This window comes from Scophthalmus maximus, chromosome 10 (genome assembly GCF_022379125.1).
Source record: "Scophthalmus maximus strain ysfricsl-2021 chromosome 10, ASM2237912v1, whole genome shotgun sequence".
Classification (NCBI taxonomy): Eukaryota; Metazoa; Chordata; class Actinopteri; order Pleuronectiformes; family Scophthalmidae; genus Scophthalmus; species Scophthalmus maximus.
In genome coordinates this window covers 23,063,269-23,080,012 of record NC_061524.1, presented here as the reverse complement: position 1 = coordinate 23,080,012, position 16,744 = coordinate 23,063,269, and the positions used below count along the sequence as shown (strand labels likewise).

The 16,744-nt window shown below is 43.3% G+C and overlaps 1 protein-coding gene across 2 annotated transcripts; it reads right to left on the bottom strand.

The window, feature by feature from the left end:
- Positions 1–7,120: 7,120 nt before the first annotated feature.
- Positions 7,121–14,700, bottom strand: ubac2 (UBA domain containing 2). 2 transcript variants are annotated; one of them, XM_035606598.2, is made up of 10 exons: positions 14,531–14,700; positions 13,671–13,780; positions 12,921–13,040; positions 12,550–12,656; positions 11,088–11,211; positions 10,946–10,993; positions 10,146–10,254; positions 9,283–9,425; positions 8,940–9,088; positions 7,121–8,525 (listed from the first exon to the last, which is right to left on the bottom strand). In XM_035606598.2, exons 1-10 carry the CDS (start codon positions 14,559–14,561, stop codon positions 8,399–8,401), a joined length of 1,068 nt encoding a protein of 355 aa, XP_035462491.1. In that variant the 5' UTR covers positions 14,562–14,700; the 3' UTR covers positions 7,121–8,398. The 2 variants fall into 2 exon arrangements, with proteins under 2 accessions (XP_035462491.1, XP_035462492.1); XM_035606599.2 differs by having other exon boundaries at positions 8,954–9,088; positions 14,531–14,698.
- Positions 14,701–16,744: the final 2,044 nt, after the last annotated feature.

The window sequence follows — 16,744 nt, the reverse complement described above, 5'->3', positions numbered from 1 at the left end:
AAACAGAGAATAGGCCAAGAAATATCATCATTTATGTCTGACTTCCTCTTAACTTTAGAGTTGAAAGCTGCAAACAATAAGCCGTCTTCCTCCAGTTGGTGCTGAGGTTTGACCTGATAGGCTTCAGAAAAGCAGTTGACCCTAAGGAACCTTTATTTTGCATTGTCCAAATGTCTAATTGTCTGTTGTTATTCTATATAGGAATGCCTGATGTAGGATGTCTTTCATTTCAACACAGTAATATTACAACAATTGATTCATATGTGCAACTATAACTAAACCTAACAATCCACCAATCTCTCCATCTCCAGCTGAGTACTCTTCACTCATGTCTCAAGATCGCACCCTTCATCCTCGACAATGACTATTAGGTCCCGCCCTCTATTTCCACCTCCAGAATTGCCATTAGCACCTTTCCATCTCATTGCATTCAGAGCTCGGAGCTAGATTTCAGAGAGCTGGTTCACCGCAGGTCAACAAAACAAAGATGTGTTCAGTAGCAGATACAAAAGCCTGTCCCTCTTATGATTGCATCATCATCACTGTCATCTCTATTGTACTGTGTGCAACTGCAAACTCCGAACCTTTTGGTATTTACAATAATTATGGGGTTTATCATTCTATTGAAAAATGACTGTGACTAAATGACTAAAATCAAACCCAGTGCGCCACACAGTCTACATCCTAAATGCTTCCAAAAATTCCAGTTCTGCAGACATGTCATTTGTCTCTGATATGTTAAGTAAAACGAACACTGATATTAACTCTCAACATTTACCCCTGATGTCAATATAGTTAAATTCTCTCTAAATCTCAAATAAGGTCCTGTGAAGAATGTATTTATTCCTAGATAGATTTACAAATCACTTCTACCAATATCCATTTTAAACTGAACCTCCAAAGAAAATGAAAGATGGGTAGATCCTTCATATTGACACTGCAGCTCGAGAGCTGGTTGTTAAATCTGAATATGTGAGAATATGGGTGTCTCAGGACATTGGTTGCACTCTCTGCCTGTCACAACCTGTGCCGTCAATCAACAGTGCTGTTTGGTTTTCTCCTCTGCTTTGACAGGTCACGTAGTTTCTGCTCTGACTGAAGAAAAACCTACCTGGTGTGCAGCGCTAGACAACCACATTACACATCTTTTGAGAAGAGAAATATAATCTCTCTCCCTCTGTGTCTGTCGGCTGTATCCCCCCATAAACACACACTGAAACACATGGTTGATTCGGGACTGCTGTTCTGCCAGCAACATCATCACTCTCCTTCCCACCCTTGTCTCCATGGAGACAAGCTTCCAGAGCTGGCTGGTTGCAGACCGTTGTGAATCAGCACAGACTAAAAAGGGAAGGGGAGGGGGGGTCTCTTTGTGTTTAAACATGACTAAAAGAACACTGCGAGCTCTGTGTTATCTGGGCACCAACAGTGAGGGGATCAAACCATTCATGCATTCAGATTTGAGAAAGAACGGACAGAGGTGTCTGTATGTGAGATATTTGTCTTGTCTTCAGTGGAGACAACAGTAGTCACAAGGCACAGGTGACGGCATCCTTGTGCGGATGTAGTTCACCATTCATTCATCAAAATGAAAGAATATCATTTTGATCTGGCAAAGTACCTGCCAATTGTTCATTTTCAGGCCATCTACTGAAACAGAACTGACAGCATAGACTCATCAAATCTGAGTCTATGTTTATTACCTAGACTGTACATAAAAATGGACGTAGGCCTTGGACCATGGTCTGAATAGTGAAGTCAAGACCAGCAGAGGGCGAATATGAGAAAATGACTCTACTTCTCACTTGGTTTATAATGTCAGTCAGTTCACAAACCAGTGGGTGACGTCACAGTGGGTTTATCCTCATCAATACCCAGTCCATGCCAAGCTCAGTGCTTGTGGTGACTGATGGGGTCAAGTATCAATGCTGTACTTACTCTTAGTTCAACCACTGCATTCTACAACCTATTCACTCAATTATATGCAGCATTTAAGCTTTGTCATCTTACACCTTCACTCCCAGTTACTGTCAGTAGTACAAAACAATAAGAATAATGACCCCCCTTGATTTGTAACATCCATGTTTGTAGCTGACGTTCTCAGAGGCTCCAGTGGAATAGGGTGGGGAGTCTATGAATACAGACACAGGATGCCCAATGAGCACTCCTTGAGAAAACCATGACGGAGCACTAAAAGGCAGGGTGGGATGAGTGAGCAGAGAGCACAGGACAGAGGAGAAAGAAGAGTGGTCTGCTGAAAGGCCTCGCTCGCAGTTGTCGAGTCAAGAAACCGTCTTCCTGCTGTGTGTCAATGGTGCAGAAAGACGACCAGAATGATAAACGCACTAACAGCTGGACACTTCCACAGTCAGGACATTGTCGGAAGTATTTAGTGAAGTTGGTTTAAGAGCGGATGTAATGGATCTGCTGGAACGTGCGTGTTTGTGGTTGAAGTTCACTTAGGAGAGCAATAGAAGAGAAAACTTTCATCGGCTTAACACCTTCACCTCAACCCAGAGTCTGAATGTGCTCTCTGTGCTCATCAGTTATAGCATGCACACACAGATGCATTCAAAATAAACCCACCGACACACGGAGCATGCATTCATGCCATACCGTTTGTGTGTACAATTACAGAGGAAGTGAACCTTATTAAAGGTCAGAGGACACAGAGACATTCCTGGCAGCGTAGTCAGTGCTATGCAGGGGGCAAGAAAAGAGCAAGGTATAGTTTATGGAGGAGGGAGGGAACAAGTGGGCTGTCTCCACTCCTGCCAACATTCTGCACATTGAAGTTTTACTGTGGGTGTCTGTGGTGTATCAGAGAGAGCAGGAGGGAAAAGAAGAGAAGAGTTTTTCAGATGACACTTTGTTGAACTAGGGACAAGGTTTTGGTCTGGTCTTTAAATCACACGGAGTGGTTACAAAAAACATTGGTTAGAGTTTCTTAGGATTCACCTCCGATGAATTTCCTCCCTGTCAGTTCAACACAAACAGAGGTGGTAATCGTGTCCCTGTCATAACATCTAAATGCTGTTTACGGTGGAAGGACAGCCGCTCTCGGAGCTCACGGACAGGCAAACGTTGGGAATGAGTCACGGTTGGTGGTCAGGAGCGACGGCTGCTTACCTCACGGTTTTGCTGATGAGAGAGCTGGAGTACAGCGTGCTTTCAAAGAGATGTTGGGTTTGTAGATGATTGTGGGTCTCTTATTAATGGGCTCAGGCAGGTTTAGGCACTGATCTCGTGAGAGATGTCAACAAACAAAAGGAAAGGAAACAAGTTACCACCCACAAGCTGTCATCATCGCAGGAGGATGGAAAAACAGGTTGAACAAACCGACAAATCCAAAAAGTGCACCTCTCCTTTTGATGTCACCAAAGCAAGGTCAGACTAAGCAGACCAAGTGGCATGCAGGAGCCAGCACACAATGGAAGTGAAATGCCAAACCCCTGACTGGCCTGAAGGCAGGTACATTGTTTTGGCCCATTAACTCTGAAGTTCCTCTGCAAAATGACTGGAGGAAGACATCAGTGGCCTTTGCCGCTCGCTCTCTGCCCTGAAACATTCCCACATGTGGTGCACAGGGAGTCAGACACACACAGCACACATACAGACACGCACACACATGCAGAACACATCCAAAGACACAATACCCTGTGAGTGTGAAGCGCATGGACAGGCTGTGTTTGTGAGAAGGACTCGAGTAACAAATGATGTCATTATGTCAATATTATTACCATATCAGTGGGAGGCGTTTGGCATTCTTGCCTTCCATAAATGTGGACTTATGAGCGAGAAAGAAAAAGAGAAGGCATTGTTCTGAAATGTTCTCATACATCTGACATTTTCACAGTCAGACATGCAAAGTCAGAGCTGCTCTGGTACAGTATGTCTGCAGCACCAGGAATACCTGGGCATGTTCCTACAGAGGACACGCCCCTGTGCTGCTAATGGTTTTCTTTTTCTCAGAATTAGCGTATATGGGAGGCATACAAATGATCATGCAGGAACATGATGAGAACCGGAGGAAGGCTGTAATATGAGGTCCCCATGGCAACCACACAAAACAGCATGCACTCACCATAGCAACAGAGCTGGCGAGGGAATATAGCGGAGACAGCAATGGAGCTGGTGCTGGCCTCTGGCTGCTGGATTTGATACAGTCCACATCAGCAGCACGGCATCAGGAAGGGATTCACTCACACTGCAACACAAACAATCAGATACTGCATTTGTGAATAAACACTGATACTGACACAAAACACTGTGGACCTTAAACCTGGAGCTGTTAACAACAGATGAAATGACTATGTGTAATGTTGAAGAATGTTACTAGAGACGGTATATAAAGATGGACCAACTGTCACAGATACGGGAGCTGCCGACAGAGTCATTGACGGAGCCATGGTGCTGAGGTTCCGCTGATAAACGTGCTTGACCAATCACAACTCAGTCTCAGCTGTCAGTCATCACCTGGTTTTTATGGCATCCAATAACTACTTAAAACAAAAATGAACATTTAAACATACATCCGTATGAGAAATACCTGAACTACGGTCTTCTGGTCAAATTTAATTTAATTTTAGTTTGGCGGAATCTGCTAGTATGAAGCCACTAGGGGGCGATCCAGAGGATTTGGCTTCACTTTTGTGGAGCGGCCATGTCGTCCATCTTTACGAGAACCAACGCCTAACTCTGCAGTTCCCAACAACCCCATGGGGCACTTTAATTCAATTCAATTCGATGTTATATGTATAGCGCCAAATCAACATACGTGGTCTCAAGGCTCTTAACATAGTGAGGTCGAGAGCTCATAATATAACGTAAAAAACAACAAGCCCAAAAACTTAACCTGTGCTAAGCTGTTAGCAATTGTGTTAAAATCTTCTTCCAACCTCCCTAAGTCATATAATGCTGCAGCAAATATACAGTTTAAACAGCTTATATCTGTGTTATGATGTAATATTAGGTTTCATCTGCTTCAGGAGATACAGCTCTCAGCAAAGAGCCTGAGTAATATGGCCAACAGTTTCTGTTACGCTAAAAACCAAAATGAAACAAACCAGGCCAGTTTTCAGGCTTTGGTTTAATGGACATTCTTTACATAACGTCTCCCAACCTAAATCTAATACTTATTTTAACCTTAGACCCAAAGCTGTGGTCAAGGACAAATCTGAACCTGTTATCAAAAGGATAGAAGTGCAGGTGCAGAGACACAGTTCACAGATCACTCCTCCTCCTGTACAGTAGTGATAGGTCCGCTGTACTATAAATAACAATGGTTTCCCTGCCAGACCAGGAGAAACCCCCAGAACATACATCATCATTCTTTCACTGTTGTCCTACACGAGGATATGCAGCAAGATGTGTACACAGCGTTTTGAACATGCTTGCTCACACATGAAGTCATGCAGCTTTTTACCACCCGCCGATAAACTTACTGTACCTCGCATACCTTCACTTTTATATGCAGGATACCATAACTGACAAGAACATCCCAAACTTCCCAAAGCTCATAAAATCTAAATCATTACCCCCAAATGAGGCCTGATTAACTGCACATTATATGGGCCTTTCACAAAATGAGGTTGGTTGTCAGGGAAGTTTTTTCTTTTCTTTAATCATTGTCTTTAATTAAACACTGAAACACAAAGACACAGATATTAATCACTCTGCTTTAAGCTGCTTTTCAATCCAGCAGCCATTAAGAGTTGCACTGCTTTACTGGATTCCATGTCAGCTGAGAGGGAATGGAATTGTGTTACTGTGTACTCCAAAGACCTTTTCAGTAAGAAAATAAAGATTAAACTACAATATATATATATATATATCTTTCTTTATATAGTGTCTGTGGGAGTGTGTGTGAATATATAGGAAGCTCCAAGTGTCATTTTTTCCTTTGTGTTTCCGGGAATCGTTGGGAATCGTTGGGAATCGTACGGTCTGGAACTGTTTGACTTGACGGTGTGCATCATTTCTCTACAGTGCTATTCAGCGACCCAGGAGCTGTCTGCTCACTGGAACACTGAGCGCTGGGTGTGGCAACAACAACGCAACAGACCTGATCAATGTCTCCATCTAGTGGCCAGAGGAAACCTCACATAACACAAAGTAATATGGAAAAAGATCAGATCAGTTTGTTGTATTAATGCACACAGGGAAGCTTTTTCAATGGCCGTCTATTTAAAAGACAAAAATGGAGAGATGAATCTCCCACAAGTCCCTAGGAAAGGCAGTGAGGAAAAAAGGCAGACTGCAGAATAATGCACAAGCTCAAACGTCCAGTGTTTTACACACTGACGATCTCAGGTGAGCGATAAATACCACAATAAATCCTGGAAACAACCGCACGGCTTTTGAGTTTGGAACAAGATGTTGTTAGGACAGGAGCTGATATGACGATACATCAGAGGTATCAGAATAAGTGACTTTGAATATTTGGGGGTGTGGGTGACTAGAGCTCGACCGATATATCAATTTGGCCGATAATATCGACCGTTATTAGCCTTTGATAGACATATATAGGTATCGGCCGATATTTTAAAAGCCTGACTTATATTATCAGCCAACAGATTAGAGCTTTAAATGAGCATGTGTTTTACATTTTATGAAAAATAAATGTGTTATAAGTTTTATGTATTTGGTTGTATTTGTATTATCAATTTATAGTTATTTATGATAAAGTTCATGGTTAAACTAAAATATCATTATACTGATGATGACATTTTAGTAATCAACAGATTTAATATATATATATATATATACCGGCCGATGAATCGGTATCGGTTATCTTGTACTCCAAAAAATCCATCGGTCGGGCTCTCCACATAACACATTTCGCAGCCAACACAAAAATATACATGACTGATTTAATTTCTTGTCTTTTTTTGGATTATTAATATGTACTCCATGAAGCATACTGTAAATAAAACACGTCATGTTTTTCTTGTTTGTAGCCAAACACAGACGGTGTATACGAATCTTCAGGGAAATGGTGCGGCCAGTTAAACCAGTTTAAAATGTTCAAATCCACCTAATATCCCATTGTGTCGTCAGTCCAGGATTTGTATCAACCAAAAGCAAACGTTCAATATGTCACTTCAGAAGAGGGTTGTCATGATGTGTCAAGCAAGTTGATTTAATCCACAGACCAAATGTTTCGTTACAGTTCATCCCAAAGTTGTCCATGCAACAACTCCCTCATCACACTCATAAACTATTGTTTCACTCTCAAAAACACATACACACTAATGACAGACTCATCTCAGTGGTCATATATTATCAATATTATGCACAAAATATAAAACTAGCATCTGTTTTTGACATCAATACATACTGTAGTGGCTGCATCACTTCTCTTGCACATTATTAAACACAAAGTACTTACTATGCAGTGCATAGTCTCCAGACATTTCTCGTCATGATATTGCATCATAGATATCATCAGCCTAGTAAGACTTACTAAGATTCAGACGTGTGCTGGCAGAGAAAAGACTGAAACTCAGTCGAGACAGAATAAATAAACCCTTGAGGAGTGCGTACGTGTGTTAGATAGATGCCAGCATTAAATGATAAGAGACAAACGTGACCCCCTCGACAGGCCACTGTGCATGTGAATATGTCACGACCACAGGAAGTCACCTCGGAGACCCTGAGCCGACCAACTAACCCGTATCCTGCCGGTTACCGACAGTGAACCTGGGGAGGAACGGGCCACAGCAGTCGGCTCTGAAGAAAAGCGGCTCCTGCAGACGCTGTTCAGACTGCTTTGTCCTGCTAATTCCATGAAACACTGCAACATAAAGAGTATTTTATATTGTTCATGTATTCTCAAGTTTTAACCCCCACCTCTGCACCTCCTGATGGAATTAAATACAGTGTTCAAAACCTGAAGGATGACAAAATATTTTCTGATCCATTCTGTCAAAAACCCTGTGTATCGTTTTATAATCTCTGATCAGTTATCAGGGTCTGAGCTGCTGGTTACACAGCAGCCATTTTTAAAGTATAATTGCAGTACTTGACAGCGGGTTATATAAAACTTCTTCACATTGCTATACGTTGGTATCCGTGTGGAGGGTTTATCTGTTTGCTTCAGCATCAGTCAGTGGTCCGATGTGTTTGAGGAAAGCTCTGAGTGGTCTGCCCCGATGCCTGTTTCACACTACGATGACCGTCAGAGAGTGGTGATACAAATGTCTCCCACGTTGTGCTTTGCACTTCTTCACTCCCCAGCCTCCGTCAGGCTCCGTTCAGGTGGAGGAGGACGCTGCCTTAGTGGCACAGCAGATGATCTGAACACATCTGGTTCGTCTTCTCTCATATTCTTCATCATTCACCATCTTTCATTCTCTGTGCTTTGGTTGCTTCTCTACCTGCCTTCACCTCGTTTCTCTCACTGAGCTCTCTCTCTCTCAGTGTTGCAAGAGAGAGTTGGTTGCCATGTTGATGTCGTTGTTTGAAGCTCTGAGGGCCTCAAGGGCATCAATCCTGGAAAAGCCCATTTCAACCAACAGTGCAACCTGTGAGACAAAAAAACAAAAAAACATCAACGGAGCTGCAACAGCCAATAAATATCACCTGTGAATAAGTCAGAGTAGACTCTGGGTCATCCAGGTCAGAACATATGTGAGGTGACAGAAGGATCACACAAGTAAACACATACTGATGTATCACTAAATATCAAGAATATCATGGACAATCATTTTTTTATTCATATTTTTTGAATTTAATACAGAAACTGAAACTTAACTTAGATGATTACGGCTTTCAGCTCATGATAATCGAAAAATCCAGTGTATCAAAATATCCTAATCTTTTCCAAGATCAATCAATAAAGGATTTATTTGGTTCGGTATCTCATATAGCTGATGAAAACTATTTAACTTTTTCCACCATTTTGAAATGTCTTGAGATGGACGTGTACATAAACACACAGGGGAACAACCACCTGCTCCTCTGCCACCGGGGACGGCTCCAACTGTGGAGGCTGCGTGTGCGCCTGGGGGCGGGGCTGCACCGGGGGTCTGTTCTGTCCCCTGAGTCTCAGGGAGGGAAACAACCTGGTCCACTGCAACAAGCCAGCCTGCGCGCGCGCACACACACACACGCACACATACATATTCAGGGATCGTACACAACGTACAATCTAGTGTTGTATTTGATGCTTGACGTAATTAAAGTAATGACACTGAGGTCCGACTGTGCATCAATGCAGAAACAAGTGTGTGTGTGTGTGTGTGTGTGTGTGTGCCTGTGTGGGGATGTGTCTCCAATCACCTGCGGCTGCTGTCTGGTGCTGCTCCTGGCCTCGTGGTACTGAGCCAGCAGCAGCTGCTGGTCGAGCAGGTCCATCCTCTGCTGCCTCTGGATGTCCAGTGTGGCTCCCATCCCGAGAGGCGTCTCACTGCTCGGCTGGGAGCCTTGATGGAGGCAGATGTTAAAAACACATGAATATGTTCATGAAGAGACAAAAGGTCAAATAGGGAGACAAAGTAAATAGGATTCTTCCAGAGTTGGTGGCAGAATTGAAGATATGAATCTGTCGTTAGTGAATAGCATAAATATTTGATCCTGTCTTTCAAACAAAGGCCAAACCATCCTACACTTGCATCTCGCTCAGATGTTTCTATTTGGAGGAAGATGAACATTCGTTCACATCTGAAAGACTTTCAATGACCATGGGCCGTTTGAAATTGGAGAGGAGGAGCAAGTTAATGTAACAACCTTTGATGTGAATGTTCTGAGAGGATACAAATGAAAGAGCACATCAGTTAGAAATCACTTTTACTAATGAATACTGCAACATGTCATATTACTTATCATATCATGACAGTGTTCCTTACAATGAATTGTTGACATGATTGTTTTTTTACCAAGTCATTTCCTGTTTGGCATCTAGAAAATTGGGAGCATAAGGTACTTTAGCAATTAGCCTGAAAATATAAAATGGCAACAATAATGTAATACGACATTTGACCGACAGCTGATCATTTCAACTTCCTCCAGGTTTGTTTAATGCAGAAGGAAGAAACAGAAAGATGTTCACATGCCTTCTAATGTACATTGTTATATTATATATATTACAGTGTTAAGCCGTGTGTGAAGGATTTATTAATGTGATCACTAAATGTCGGACTCACTTGAGAACAGTGGCTCAACAAGAACCCGTCCAACGCGAGACAGCCAGGCGGGTACAAAGAGGAACCTGTGTAACAGCAGAACATCGGAGTAGTACAGGCCGCCTGAGATCTAAAAGGCACATTCACACAAAACATATACATATATTATGGAAATGTCTTTGCTGCATGAGGATAATATAGTATGTGATTATTAAGTAATATACTGTGTGCTGCAGGGCAACCACATATCAGAGGGGCATTAAAGGATTTTGGAGAAAGTGTCTCTCTTGTTGGTTGATGATTTGACCACACTGACTGGGCCGAGAACCGCAGCCTCGGGTACGTGAGACCGACTGAGTCTTATTATTGTTCTCTAGCACGTCTGTTAGCGTGTGGGGGAGTGATGCACACGTGCCACATCGTGAGGTGCGGTCCGCACAATTTTTTTGGGGGGGGCCAGAGCTGAGCACACACACAGAACCAACCACTAATGGACCGTGAGGAAATAGCCGCAGATTTTTACTGAACTTGTGCTGGTTTGGTTTATTGCCCCTTTCAAACCAATAGGGCTGCAAAGAATGTCGTTTTCACGAGTGATTAATCTGCTGATTATTTTCTTGATGAATTGTTTTTTCGATAAAATGTCAATGCATATTTAGCTCATCAAAAATGTTATAAGAAAACCAGATGACAAATGTTGGCTCATGGCCCCAATGCCAAGAAACAGTCCCACAGCCCACCTACAGGTTGTAGATCACTTACTATACATCAGTACACTTCTTAGATAGGTGGTAAATGATGAGGAGACTTTGTCGACTCACCAGTCCACTGAGAGCAATGAGCCACATGAAGGGACTGGATGTCAACAGCTGGAGGAGAGAGGAAGAGTAGGAAACGATGAAGATCAGGCTCGTTGGAGAGAACAGACGCACACTCGCTCACAGCAGCAGAACACGGGCTCACCTGCAGGCCCACTACGTAGACCAGAGACTTGTTGGTGATGTGTACGTGGCCCAAGACCTGGGTGACGGGCATCCTGGGGATGGACAGGTAGAAAGGCACGAACAGAGAGAAGACGGGAGCGAGCCTGTGGGAGGAGAGAGGCAGGAGTCAGGTAGACACTTTTTTTAAACTGTCTTATAGAAATCACTCATATAAAAATTCATATACAGTAGTACAGCTCAATATCAGAAGTAATCTCCTTCCGTAAAACACGTGAAATCACATACGACCAGGAAGCGAACGTGGGCACCAACCGGCCTCGTGCTAGTACCGTTGATACGAACACATTTGTTAGGAGTTGTTGGCTTTATGTCAGTTGTTGATTGTCACCATGCAAACTATTTCACATCATTTACCTAAAATTCTCTCAAATAAGCCTGTGACGTCTCGAGTCAACTCTCAGACGAGACAGGAGCATCATACAACAAGCGTCACACATCACTCGTGCCGTTGGTGATGTGAGCCTCATCGACCAGTTATGTTACATTGTTACGTATTCTTTCATCCATATCAGTGACGGAGACCTAAGACCTCATCAATCACCTCGCTGTGGCTAGTGTCTTTTATAAGCCATTTTCATATCGATGCATTTCAGTGACACTTCAGTCGTCACTAAACTCCTGCTGACGCTGCTAAAATATTCTGGATCTCTGAAAACTGAACCTCAATCCACAATCTCATAAACGTCTTCTTTAAAGCCATTTTCATGAATGAACTCTTCCTGACATGGGGCAAGAAGCGAAACCTTATATGGTATTTTGGGGGCGTTGATTATGCTAATTTCCAACCGAGGGCGCGCTCACTCATATACACACAGGTGACAATCATCCTATTTACGCACGTGATTACACATTTTTCTGAGGAGAGAAGCGTCTGTAAGTCCAACGAGGCCTGTTCGTACGAACTCTAGGATTAGAATACGAACATGTTCCTGAGTGAGGCCCGTTGTTTCCAAACGTCTCTACTAACCCCAGGGTAGGGCTGGGCGATAAAACGATAACCATATGTATCGCGATAGCCACGTAATCAATATCAATAGAAAATGCGTTCGATAGAACGTTTCAAGCATTTCTTTTTCCTCGTGGAAGAAACCGGAGCAAAGAGTCTAGATACGCCGGCACTCGTCCTCTGGTACCTAGCAGCGTATGGAGTGACACGCCTAATAGCCAATCATGTAACAGTATCACGTTTGGTTGTGCCATCTCGTTGGCTCGTGTTTGTGCTTCTTAGATCATAAACATTATCAGTAATTATCGATATCGACCGATATGAAACACTTATATCGTGATACAGTTTTCAGCCATATCGCCCAGCCCTACCCCAGGGATTTCAACGGTCTCAGTAACACCAGGCATGAAACTAAACACTAAAAGGTATTAGTGGGTAAGTAGCCTGTGGCTACCAAAGAGACCAAGCTACTCACAGTCCCGCAGGCAGTTCCTCGACTTCATAGTCAAATAGAAACTGGAAAGCCTGAGCTAACAGGAAGTCCATCAGCACAGACAGACACCAAGTGCCCAACAGGAAGGACTGGAATTAAGGAGAGCACCATACATGGTGGTTAGAACAACACATACATGGAACGTTTTGTCTTCAAACATTTCATTTCACAAACAAAGGTCAGTGTCAAATAATGTTCATGCAGTTGTCACGCTTCTCTAAAAGAGAATTATTCATCATTCAGACTTATAGTTTCTGACTGAGGCTCATCAATAAAACAATAAAATGCTTATATATTTGCCTTATTTCATGAATGTATGAATGTATTTATCTAATAGTGGTTTTGGTACATACAGCAAACTTCCTGGTGCCGAACCTCCTCTCAAAGATCCTGAAGTTGTAGATGAGCAGACTGCTACAAAAGGAGTCCTTCAGGTCCAGACAGACCACCCTGCCGCACAACAACCTCCACACCTGCAACACACACACACACACACACACACACGAACACACACACACACACACACACACACACACACACACACACACACACACACACACACACACACACACACACACACACACACACACACACACACACACACACACAGACCAGACCAGACCAGACCAGACCAGACCAGACCAACCAATAAGCACTAGGTTTCAATACCTTATCATTTAAAAACAGTTTCAGTAAATAATATTATGTCAAGACCCACTTTATACATTCCCCCCTTTTTTGTACTTGTATGTGGGCGGAGTCAGTGTTTTACAGCTACAGCACACAATTGTGAGTGGTCCGGGGGAACATTGCCCCCGGGGGAACATTGCCCCCGGACCCCCCTAAAGGGTCTGGAGTCCACCCCCATAGTCTCTCAACATCTTATGGTAAACACTGCAACAGAGTAAACATCATATTAACTGTTCATTCACTTGTGAAGACCATGAGATGTGGTTGAAAGCTCCACTAGAAGCTAGTACGTGCACTTTGATTTGAAATGAGGTGGTCATGCCCATGTTCATGTTGAGTTTTAAAACAAGATGCGAGTCATGACGTGCTCTCACAGATGAAGAGCGTGGACCAGGACGGACAGGGAGACACACCTGGTGCTGCAGGTTGTACACAAACAGGTGTTGGTACTGAGGCAGCAGGGTGAGCATCACGGTCATACCGCCCAGAACCAGGAGGAGGCCTTTACACACAGGAGCCTTATCTAGAGCAAACAACACAAACTGGAGTCATTGTCTTTTACTGCACTTCACTACATTCATGGGACAGCGTTAGTATGTAGTCACTTCAAAAAGTATGACTCTACAAGATGTGGGGTGTATAAAATATGTTTAGTTACATGAGGGTTCATTGATTAGGGACCAGTCAAATGACATTTGATAATATTACGTGTCCAGCTTCTCAAATGTGAGGAATTGACAACTCCCAGGTTTTCAAGATCGAACTATATTTTCTCGATTAATCAAGTAGTCATTTGATCCATAAAATACATGGGACAGTCTAGTATGATGTGTAACGAACAGCATCAGATCCTTGTATGTCACAGGAACTGGACAATGGTTTGAGTTTTGTGAGACATTCAGAAAGAATTGGTTTCCAAATCATTTGCTGTTGTTCGACTCATCCATCACTGGATACTAACTGAGTGCAGCTCCAACAGATCCAGGGACACAGATGAACACAAACAGCAGCTGCAGGTGCAGTGGACATGCTGCTCATAGATCATATGACATGATGGTGTTTCAGATGTCAGGCAGGACGGCAGATCATCTGTACACGCTTCCTCCTCGATACAGTCATCTGGATGTTCACAACAGAGCCCCTGAGTGACACATCGCCGACCATCACGCAGCTGCAGTCGATGGATGACAAGGCGATGCTAACCTCGGCTAGCTCGGCTAGCTGTTACCCTGCGACAGTCTGCGCGGTTTATCGGGGCTTCGCGGATACTTACAGAGGCCCCGGGAGCCGGTGGAGGTCAACATGACTGTCACCAGACGAGTCACAGGCTCCAGGCGAACACCGGGAGTCCCACAGGAGAAACCACGCTAAAGAAAGTTGGAGTGAGGCTCCATGCTGCGAGGCGACGGAGGCGGGGGACGGAAGGGGACCGTCCTACGGAAGCCGGAGAAGCCCAGGATTACCTTTTAGTTCGCTGTCAGCTGATATGAGGAGGGCGGCGGCCTGTGGAGGGCGCTGTTGCTCCATGTTGACGACGAGATGGAACACCGTGGATGTTCTTACTGATAAACTGACATGAAGAACACGTTTCCATCCGTGAACAGAGGAGGTACAATATTCATAAGGTATTCATGCGATTAATTGCTGAAGGTTTACAACTAAAAAATAAAAACATTTTCATTCTCCGTTCATCAGGTTCTGGTTTTGAATTTAATTCCACAAATAGGTTTTCCACAAGTAACATGAATTTTAAAATTATCACTACAATATTTTGCAGAATGGCCAATTTCAGAACAATGTACTGTATATTATATTATATGATTATGATCAGAGGTGAATGGTTTTAATGGTTAATGGCACATCTGGCTTTAGATGTTCTGACTGATTCAGTTTGATCCCTGGTGTTGTGTCATATTTATTTTATATTTTATGATTCCGTCTTTATTTTAAGTGTCATACTGTATGAGTATCTGTGCTGCTCAAAGCTTGTTACAATGAAGGTTAAATGACAATCCATAAAGTTATTATAAGTCTTATTTCCACTATAATTTCCTAATTTATTTATCTATTAGATTTTCGAATATTTTGTATTTTTCAAAAATGCAAGGCAAAAATTGAAATGTTTAAGTAAGGTTTTTTTTTATTTATTTTTTTTACAAACCTGCAACCCTTGGACAGATTGTGGTCCCTGTACACCACAACACGGCTCGCCCACAGGGCAGTCAGAGAAAGATCCACTCCTCCACCAAGACGTCTGGACGAGAGCCGGTGATCTGGAGTTAGTGTCTCGCTCACACATGTCAGCAGGGCAGATGTTGTAGCTGGATGATCCTCCCGACGAGGGGCAGCCTCCGTGAGCACGATTCCACCCTGCTGGCACCTTAAACCGCCTCAGACGGGGCATTCCCAGGCCTTGAAGCACTTGTTTAATCACGTTTGATCTTTCGCCTTGTCATCTATGACCATTTGCTCAGTATGTTTTATGTGTTTATGGGTTGGATAATATATGCATACAAGCAGCACATGGACTGTCTCATCCCTTGAAGCCACGTGGTCAGCTCACTGACAGAGGGGTTACTGTTAATAATCTTTGAGGCCTTGAGCAGGATGTGACTGCACAAAGTCCAGATTAATGAATTTTTCTTATGGTCCTCTGGCCTTATGCATACAGTGTCATATCTTGTCAAGGTCCAGACTTCCTTTGCAGAGGCCCTGCTTTGTCTTACACTACAGGCTGCCACTTCTATTCACATCAAACCATGCGTACACCTTTGAGCCTGGCTGTGATTGCTCCTGAGCCATTAGATGCGATGCTTATGTTACGTCCAAGTACATTTGAAAAGATATGGCGAACAGCTGTCTAATAGTGTTGCATTTCCCAATCATCCACAGATGCAGCGGTGTGTTAGTTCCCATTGGTTAGTTCCCAGCCATTAGGTCTATTTGGCTGCCGGTGGTCAGATGTGACTGCGGAGCAGAGCTCGGGAACAGCTTGCTAATTGTGTTTCAGACCTTCTCTGTCACTGATGTGGGAGTGAGGTCTAAAAAGGTTGCTTTGCCCCTGTTCTCAATCAAAGATAATAAGATTAAACAGCGTGGAGATGTGTGTGTGTGTGTGTGTGTGTGTGTGTGTGTGTGTGTGTGTGTTTACCAATAAAGAGACTCCAGATTTGGAGACAGCCTTGACTCCTGCTGTTTGCTTTGTTCATTAAGAGGAGATGAGCAGATGGTTTGCTGGTCTGTTGTGCAGTGCACACATGCGGACACATACACACACACATTTACACACATTTACACACACACACACACACACACACACACACACACACACACTCAAACAAACACACACACACTCACTCACACAAACACACACATGCAAATACACATACATGCATGCTCGGTCCTGTCACCTTAGCTTTATCCTCCATTTATCTTTTCCATTACACATCTCTCAGCAGGACAATGCTACTCGGAGAGATGCGTGTCC